Source organism: Solanum tuberosum, unplaced genomic scaffold (genome assembly GCF_000226075.1).
Source record: "Solanum tuberosum cultivar DM 1-3 516 R44 unplaced genomic scaffold, SolTub_3.0 scf00378, whole genome shotgun sequence".
NCBI lineage: Eukaryota > Viridiplantae > Streptophyta > Magnoliopsida > Solanales > Solanaceae > Solanum > Solanum tuberosum.
In genome coordinates this window covers 194,148-203,929 of record NW_006239300.1, presented here as the reverse complement: position 1 = coordinate 203,929, position 9,782 = coordinate 194,148, and the positions used below count along the sequence as shown (strand labels likewise).

General features: G+C 31.0%; 2 protein-coding genes across 2 annotated transcripts; one reads left to right on the top strand and one right to left on the bottom strand.

Annotated features, from left to right (window-relative positions):
• Window positions 1–353: 353 nt before the first annotated feature.
• On the top strand, window positions 354–2,159 carry LOC102585554 (premnaspirodiene oxygenase-like). Its single transcript, XM_006361878.2, has 2 exons — window positions 354–1,253; window positions 1,333–2,159. The coding sequence occupies exons 1-2, from the start codon at window positions 354–356 to the stop codon at window positions 1,942–1,944; spliced, it is 1,512 nt and encodes a 503-aa protein (XP_006361940.1). The 3' UTR covers window positions 1,945–2,159.
• A 30-nt stretch (window positions 2,160–2,189) lies between these two features.
• Window positions 2,190–5,534, bottom strand: LOC102585213 (NEP1-interacting protein-like 1). The gene is made up of 5 exons (XM_006361877.2): window positions 4,963–5,534; window positions 4,194–4,372; window positions 2,861–2,944; window positions 2,601–2,768; window positions 2,190–2,509 (listed from the first exon to the last, which is right to left on the bottom strand). Exons 1-5 carry the CDS (start codon window positions 5,132–5,134, stop codon window positions 2,387–2,389), a joined length of 726 nt encoding a protein of 241 aa, XP_006361939.1. The 5' UTR covers window positions 5,135–5,534; the 3' UTR covers window positions 2,190–2,386.
• Window positions 5,535–9,782: the final 4,248 nt, after the last annotated feature.

Genomic DNA, 9,782 nt, shown 5'->3' with positions numbered 1-9,782 from the left:
TTGTAAATAGAAATGAAGATGTTAATATAATGTAATTTAAAGTCTTAACACAATATTCTAGTAATTTTCTCTATTTTAACTTTGAAAAATAGTCAAATTAACTTTCGAAAAGCATAACATGACAACTAAAAATAAACGGAAGGAATACTTTCTTTTTTTGTAGTTCCAGAAAATTTCAAAGTTGGAAACTTCAATAGAATAACAATTTTGACTTTGAGTAAACTGGCAAGCCACGTAATATAATAGCTAGCCAACCAATTTTGAATTTGATGAGACAAAAGACACTATATATAACTAGATCAACTAATAATGCAATATCCATTAATATTAATTCCTTCCAACTGAAAAAAAAAATGGAGATTCAATTCACTAACTTAGTTGCATTTTTGCTCTTTCTCTCAACCATACTTCTTTTATTAAAAAAATGGAAAACTCAAAACCTAAATTTGCCTCCTGGTCCATGGAAATTACCTTTTATTGGAAGCTTACATCATTTGGCAGTGGCAGGCCCACTCCCTCATCATGGTCTAAAAAATCTAGCAAAATGCTATGGGGCGCTCATGCACTTACAACTCGGAGAAATTCCTACTGTCATCATTTCTTCACCACGTATGGCTAAGGAAGTACTAAAAACTCATGACCTCGTTTTTGCAACGAGGCCAAAACTTGTAGTGGCCGACATCGTCCACTATGATAGTACGGACATAGCATTTTCTCCTTATGGTGAATATTGGAGACAGATTCGTAAAATTTGCATACTTGAACTCCTTAGTGCCAAGATGGTCAAATTCTTTAGCTCGATTCGTCAAGACGAGCTATCGAAGATGGTTTCATCTATACGAACGATGCCTAATAATCTTCCGGTCAACCTTACAGATAAAATATTTTGGTTTACAAGTTCGGTAACTTGTAGATCAGCTTTAGGAAAAATATGTTGTGACCAAGATAAATTGATAATTTTTATGAGGGAAATAATATCATTGGCAGGTGGATTTAGTGTTGCTGATTTTTTCCCTACATGGAAAATGTTACATGACGTTGGTGGTTCGAAAACTAGACTGGTGAAGGCACATCGTAAAATCGATGAAATTTTGGAAAATGTAGTGAATGAGCACAAACAAAATCGAGCGGATGGTAAAAAGGGTAATGGTGAATTTGGAGGTGAAGATTTGATCGATGTTTTGTTAAGAGTTAGAGAAAGTGGAGAAGTTCAAATTCCGATCACGGATGACAATATCAAAGCAATATTAGTCGTAAGTTTTCTATATCAAGCTTGATATGGTAACCTGAACGATATCATAGTTGTTTTATTTAATTTTTTTCATCATGCAGGACATGTTCTCCGCGGGGTCTGAGACATCATCAACAACTATAATTTGGGCATTGGCTGAAATGATGAAGAAACCGAGTGTTTTAGCAAAGGCACAAGCTGAAGTGAGACAAGTCTTGAAGGAGAAGAAAGGTTTTCAACAAATTGATCTTGATGAGTTAAAGTACTTGAAGTTAGTAATCAAAGAAACTTTAAGGATGCACCCTCCAATTCCTTTGTTAGTCCCTAGAGAATGTATGGAGGATACAAAGATTGATGGGTACAATATACCTTTCAAAACTCGAGTCATAGTTAATGCATGGGCAATTGGACGAGATCCTGAAAGTTGGGATGACCCTGAAAGCTTTTCACCAGAGAGATTCGAGAATAGTTCTATTGACTTTCTTGGAAGTCATCATCAATTTATTCCGTTTGGTGCAGGAAGAAGGATTTGTCCAGGAATGCTATTTGGTTTAGCCAATGTTGGACAACCTTTAGCTCAATTGCTTTATCACTTCGATTGGAAACTCCCCAACGGACAAAGTCACGAAAATTTGGACTTAACAGAGTCACCTGGAATTTCTGCAACAAGAAAGGATGATCTTGTTTTGATTGCCACTCCTTATGATCCTTGAGTTTATTGAAACAGTTGTAATTGTTTGGGGACTGGGGTATTTATATTACAAATAAAGGTTTTTGATTTTTACATATGTATTTAAATGTTTGTATAAGACAAACTTCTGAATGAAAAAAATAAATCTAATCGAGAACTCATTTCTGCAGCCTATAGCATCAACTAACCTTCTTGTATTTATCTATGGATTTGGCTAAAGGGAATTTTGTTGAATGACTTATGTTGTTGTTCTGTTTATACCATTAAGTGGAAGTAGTGAACACTATAATAGCTCAATTTACAGGTAAGTAATAGTCTACAACAACCAAACTCGAAAAAGCACATACTTGCCACTAAATACACAGGTTTCCTTGAAAATTGGGACAAGTGAAGAAAGACAACTAAGGAAACCATACAAGCAAGTATGAAGAACTTATATAACCTTGTTATAGTTTATGGAGCAATTACAGATCCCTTCTGCACATTGGGCAAGAGCCATGTCTCAACAGCCATGTGTCGATGCATGGCAAGTGAAACATGTGATGACATTGTGGCAAACATCTAACAGTTTCTCCCAGTTGAAAGTCCTGTATGCATACATTAGCGAAAAGGATTCAGGATCAACAAGTAATGCAGTATCAGGACGAATAGCAAACAAAAGGTGTAAATGTATTTCACCTGAAGGCAGACGGAACAAGAGACTCTCTCTCCAGAATCATCCAAGGTGTTACCTTTTGTGATTACAATCTTGGGGATCTTTTCAACAGAATCTCCATGCAAGCCTTTAGCCGCACCCGTATCAAAAATGTTAGGGACCTCGTCATATGCAAGTTCAACAGCTCCCATCTGATCAACAAGAAAGAGTCAAGACAATGAAGGGAAAGTACTTGCTGGCAATATTTTAGATGGCCAACAGTCATGTAGCATATATGACATACCTGACTCTGGACTGCACTTAGCATTGCTGGGCCAATCCTCTCACGAACCAATCGACCATTTAACAGGCTTGTGAGTACATCAATCTGTTTAGTTTAAAAGTTTCATCAATCAAGGATATACCTTAGAGCCACAAAAATGATCTTAAGATTGTAATAATGCTCTCTCTCGTCGCTTCCTCATTTGATGGGGGGGGGGGGGGGGGGGGAGGATTCTAGAGAGAAAGAGAGAAGAAGGGGAAAAGATGAGAAGAATGGAGATGAGAGAAACAGGGATAATATAATTTTGCATGCATGCAAAAATAAATTAAAGGAAAGTTGTTGGTATATATGAATGTTATTTCTTTAATTTGTACACTTGTAATTTCCTTTTTTTTAAAAGAAAATAAAGGTATATAAAATGTGTTGCTACTTTTTTATTTCAATGTATGTATATTAAATTTCTTTTATTTTAATAGAAAATGTGTGAAAATTCTAATTAAAAGTTTCAAATCTCCAAATTCACTTATGAAACTATGAAAAAATTAACCCCTTATGAATTATTTTTTCAAACCTCCGGATGACCTACTTAGAGGAAATGGAGAAATGTAATTGCATATAACCTTCTTTTCTAATTCTTTAAGTAGAAACTCATTTAAACTATTATTTTATATTTACAAATATATATATCCAAACTAAGGTTTGAGTTAAATTTATTATTTTTCCTTTTTCAATTTATGTAGCACACTGGGGGGGGGGGGGGAGAGAGAGAGGATTTCTACAAGATGAGTGTCATATAAATGTTGATGTTAAAATAGCACACGTAAAGGAGTAGAAGAAAGGTCACTTGAAATATTTTGGGACCTAAAACTGTCTCTAGAGATCTACAATCTCTGAATCCATAAAGACTAAGGGAAGAACATAACAGAATGGAAGCAAAAGTACTAGTTGGGATTTAGGTTTTAGTTGGGTTGGTACACTTGCATTAGATCCATATTTGCGAAGTGTCCTCTACATTATCTAGAGATTTGAATGTCAGTATATGGATAGATGTGAGATATAGAGAATTTTTGGTGTCAGCAAATGCCTAAATTTTCTTATAAGATAAAATTATTAAATAGGAATGAAAGCGGTCCAATTGAACCTTAATGGATATAAATGATTCATATAGCTGACCTTAACTAGTTTGGGACTATGGTGTCATAAGTTGTTGGTTTGCGTGAGTGGGATGTAGTTTGACGCCAAATATTGGATCAGGACATGATTTGCCCATCTATTATCATCCCATATACTCAAGTTATAATATTACAGAACCAACTCTCAGCATTATCAGTGAGAAAGAATCTATATTGCTTACCAAGTAAACAAGACATGTTATTCCAGATTCATCCGACTGCCATAGTAACAGAGATGACTCAAAGACTTCAAGAGAGAAAACAGCACCAGAGATGGCACCAACTGCAGCACCTCTAACAAATCCACTCTCCGTCTCCTGGCCAATCAAAGCTCCAGTCAATGCTCCTAATAAGGTGCCCACTGCAAGAAGCCAATCGATCTCAGATTTGTTCCAGCTACCATAAGTAGAGAAAGATAAAAAAACCCATATTTTTTAATCTAAACCAGCCCCTAAACATTTGGAACACAATAACATATCTATCAGTCAATCAATCAATTCACCTAAATCCTAAACAGAGTCATTCTGGTCTAACAACGGTATCAAACCCCTTGCTCATTTACTTCTAAACCAGGGTGCGAACGTAGCACGCCTAGGAGAGTATATCTCAACCAATTCATTAAAGAGAGCTTAATATCTTTTCCATATTTTGGAAATAAAAAAGGTACAATTGTCACGTCACGCTATGCATAAAAAGATTCTTTTTTCTGCTACTCTTAAGAACAAGCACCCTGAATTATCATAGCCTAGTTTCAAGTCAGACAAACAATCTCAACAAGGCAACACACGCCCCTGATCAAACATATGCAAACCCCCACCCCAATACAGAGCATAGATACATACATCAAGAATTATACACATGCTAAAAAGCTAAATCCCATATACACAAATTGTGGTAGAAAGTACAGAATTTAACAAATTGGAAGAAGGGAAAGCTATACCCAATACTCACCTAATGCAAAGAAGAAGGTGAAGATTGCAGATAAGACGCTGCCAATGATTGCAGAAACCGCAACGGTAAAGAAATCTTTAGCCCTATCAACCAAATCCCTTATACTAAACGAACAAATAGAAGAGGAAAGAGGGAAAACACGAGATGGGTATGAGTAGAATTCCATTTCCATGGATTCTTTTGAACGATCAACAACAAAAGACTTGGTCTTTTCTGATTTACATGAATCAACTGCTTGTGTATGCTTATTCTGAAGGTGAAAATAAGAGAAAAGCTCGTTCTATTTCTTCCAAAACAAGGAAAAGAAAAAGTCTTGATCGAATGAATCTGCCTTTATTTTTCAAGAAAAAAAATGGAGTTTTGATGTTTGCTCGAGAGTTGGAATGATCTGCAAATTACCAAAGCGCTTTAGATGATCACTCGTTTTTCTCCATAGGGGACAAAATCGATTTGAGGGTAGACAACTTGTATTTCCAATAAATTGTGATTTCGATATTCGCTAACGAAGCAAAAATGATAGGTTGTAATTTTCACCTTTCTTTCGATGGTTTGTTACTTGTTTCTATGCTGCTATTATTTACAATTGTTACTTAAATTCTTATTTTTTAAGTATTTTAAAATTTTCATTTAGTATAAAAACCAACTTGATGTGATCGTCTTCTTATTTTAATATTTTCTTTCTCATTTTGTTTTCTACCTTTTTATAGCAATTCTATTCATATCCTTTTTTTTCTTTTGTAAGTTTATCTTTTAAATTATTAATGTGTGACATTATATAGTTATATTCATTAAAACAATATAAAGGTATAATATAATACATTATGAAATAAATACAACACAATACAGTATAATATATTATGAAATAATACGTAACAACTATCCAAACAGAATGAAACGAATCACTAGTGAAGCAAAAAGGCATAGAAATTCTACATAAGGGTTTTTTTTTTTCAAAAAGAAAAACACTCTAGGTAAATAGAAAAAAATGAAGTTAAAAAGAAAACAGAAATCATTTCAAAAAATGAAATTTTATATAGAGATTTACTCGAAAGGATTTAATTATTTCATCTCTTACACGGTATAAAAAATATATAAAATTCTTCATAAATTAAATATGTATTATATAAAAATTTAAATTATAAATTAAATATAATATTACTTATACAGAGTAAAATAATATTATTAAAAATAATATTACTTATATAAAATTTAATATAATAAAATTTACCTCCTGGCCGACTATCAAGTCGCTATTGAGTTGGTGAAGGGCAGATAATTGATGGGGAATTTATAGTTGGGAAGAGATATTTTGTGAAGAAGGTAGATAGGTCATAAGTTAATTAGGTAGTATTATTTTATTTAATTATAAGGATTCAGTGGGATCCAAAGTCCATCCAATATTCTGTCCATCAAAACAAGGCATTGTTTGTTTCTTATGTATCAACACAAAGCACCACGTGCCCTTTTTCATTGGCTACTCTCGTCGTCCACTTTTAATTGTTATAATTTCTTTTTTTAGAATCAACATTTAACTAACATTTTATGATATATTTTTTTATCATATTGATATGCAAAGAATTAGAATTTATAGCGTTTTTCGTATAGTTTTTGAATATCTAAATTTTTTGTTTAAAATATTGAATTAATGTAATCTAATTTAACTTTAAAAATTAGTCGAATTGACTTTCAAAAAGCACAACATGACAATAAAAAATGGACAGAATGAGTATATAAAATAATACTCCCTCCGTCCACAATTGTTTGTCAGGGTAAGGTCATGCACATCCCTCAAGGAAAATTTAATACAAGGTGTAATTTGACTAATATAACCCTACTATACCAAGAATACCAAAAGTCCACATAACTTTTCAATTGAACTACACTATCATTAAGGGCAGAATTAGAAAAAAGTGACTAATTATTTTTTGATTGCTTAAATTGACAATTAATCTTGGACATCTATTTTTAGTATACCTGCCAAACAATTGTGGACGGATTGAGTATAATATACTCCCTCTGTCCCTAATTACTTATCCACATTTCTTTTTTTAATTGTCTCTAATTACTTGTCTATTTTGACAAATCAAAGAAAGACAATTTTTTTACTTATTATACCCTCAATTAATTACTTTGAAAAAGATAGAACTTTTTGAAAATCTTAAGATTCATCCATTTCATAATTAATAGGGGTAAAATGAAAAACTCACTATGTCAATTATTATTTTCTTAATAAGTACTATGTCAATTCAAAAATGAACAAGTAATTAGGGAGAGAGAGTAATAATTACTAGAAGAGAAAGGAGAAAATCCTCGTACTTGCAATATTCTCCATGTCCCCTTCAACTTTTCTTAGTTCCTTCACATCTCACTTTAATCTTTCTGCTATATACAACTTGTATACATCAATCAGAGTTGTTACGGAGTAGTAAACACTTTTTTATTATTAAATATAAGAAGTTTTGAGTTTGAGGATATGGAGACATTTTTATAATTAGGAAGTGTGCATTCCATCAAACGTGAGATTTTTTTAAATATATTAAGATTTAATTGAATTTCAATGTCGATATTAGACATTTAATAGGATTTTTTTTTAAAAAAAAAACTTTTATACAATTTATACTAGACTTCTAACATTGAAAGAAGAGGAATGCTTTATTAGTTGAAGTTTAAGTACATTTTATTATTAAAATTATAATATTAAAAGATGTTATTTCTTGTCATGTTTGTAGCTATAAAACCGGAGCAATTTAATCAAATTAATGGCCCTAAAATCAAATGTTAATGAGAGGTTTTCAATATTTTTAAAAAAATTAATATATAGTTTTATTTAAAATTTATTTTTAGCTTCTCTAGATACAAATTATTGATTAATTTTTTATAATTATTTTTTTCAAATAATTCTTTTTCAATCATTTATAAAGCCAATGCATTACTCTTTTTTGAGATAGTAGGCAATTTTATTTTATTTTTGAGAATCTCTATTAGCCTTTTCACTATTTCATCTTCGTGTTGGATTTTATTAGCATCTAACTCAACTAGATTGAGTCTTTTAAAGAATTTTAATCCATAGAAATGACACAAATGGGGTTTGGAGAGGGTACATTGTATGCAAATCTTATTACTACCTCTTAGAGGTAGAGAATCTGGTTTTCGGAAGATCACTCTGTTTTGATTCTGCTCAACCTGAATCCCTTAGACTCCAGCGTTTGTCTCCTCACTTCCAGGCTCCAGCCTAGCATTAACTCCACTGTGTGTCTCATCAATCAGTACTATATCATCTGCAAATAACAGTGATATTAGTTTTTTCTCCATTAATTTAGGGCTTGATTTTAAGTTCTTGCAATTTTGTTGGTATCCTTAGATTTTGAGTTCAATGTTGATGTGTTACTATATTTAGGCTAGTTTACATTCATTAATTTGGTGTTTTATCACATTATTGATGCATATGAACTTGTATTAGTGATAAATCAGAAATTTTGTTTGCCAAAAAATGTGTAGTGATAACTTTTGACTTTTTTTTTTCTTTTTCAAATAATGATATTTTATGATTATTGTCAATATGAATGTGTTAGTTAATTTATCTGTAAATTTTAGGTTTTTGACATTGTTAATTTGTGGCTTTGTTAATTATTAATTTGTAGATGCATGTTCAACACTTTGTTTATTTGAAATTTATAGATTTTGAATAATTTAGGTTTTGACATTGAAAATTCGACAGTTATAATAATTAAAAGAATACTTAAATTGGCATTGGGCGACTTTTTAGTTTTTTTCATGTTAAAAATACATCTACAAAGTCATTAAATGAAGAGATCTATTTATATTTAGACCATTCATTGAGTAGATCAAATACAAGGATAAGATTATTGGAGCAAGTAATATGTAAAGAGAAATTAATAATCTTAAAACTTTTGATTCTGAAAGATAATCCTGGCATATTGTATACATTGCTTGTTAATTGCAATTGACTTTTACAACACTATTGCAAAGAAATATCATGATGTGAATAATAATAATAATTTATTTATTTTTGACATTTTTGTCATTGTTTTAAGGGGAAAGGGCTTGACATACCCCTCAACTTTGTCATTTGGAGCCGATATATTCTTCGTTATGAAAGTGGTTCATATACACCATACACTCTTCCTTTAACAGAAGTGAAAAAAAATTAATTTTAAATTAATTTTTATTAAAAGAATAATTCATGTAGGGATATATTTGATTCTTCTCACACATATTTTTTTACTTTTTAATTCAACGGCTAATTTTAATTTATTATTTTGAGGGCCAGACTTATTTTTTTTTACTTATTTTCTTGTAAAATTTATTATTGATGCCCCAAATGTTTTATACAAATACAAAAACTAAATTATAATATAGTCGCAAAAAATTAGTTTTAATTTTTTTATTTTTTCATTCACACTTCTTTCTTTTTATTTCTCTTATTTTTACACTAAGGAATGAAAGAAAAAAAAAGAATAAGAAACTCAAATAATAATAATAATCAAAGAAGTCAAAAAATAATTTTTCTAAAAAAGATTAAATGCATATTTTTAAAAAAAATAATAATTTAAAAAAAATTAATTTAAAATTAACTTTATCATTTTTCGTAACTATAGGTGTATTTGAAACTCAAATAATAATAATAATCAAAGATGTCAAAAAAAATTAAGTGTGAAAAAAGATTAAATACGTGGATTGTTAAAAAATGAAAAATTAATTTTATCTTTTTTGTAACGGTAGGGGTATATATGAGTCACTTTTGTAACGGTAAGGGGTTGTGAGCCAATTTTGTAACGGTAGGGTATATGTGTGTCACT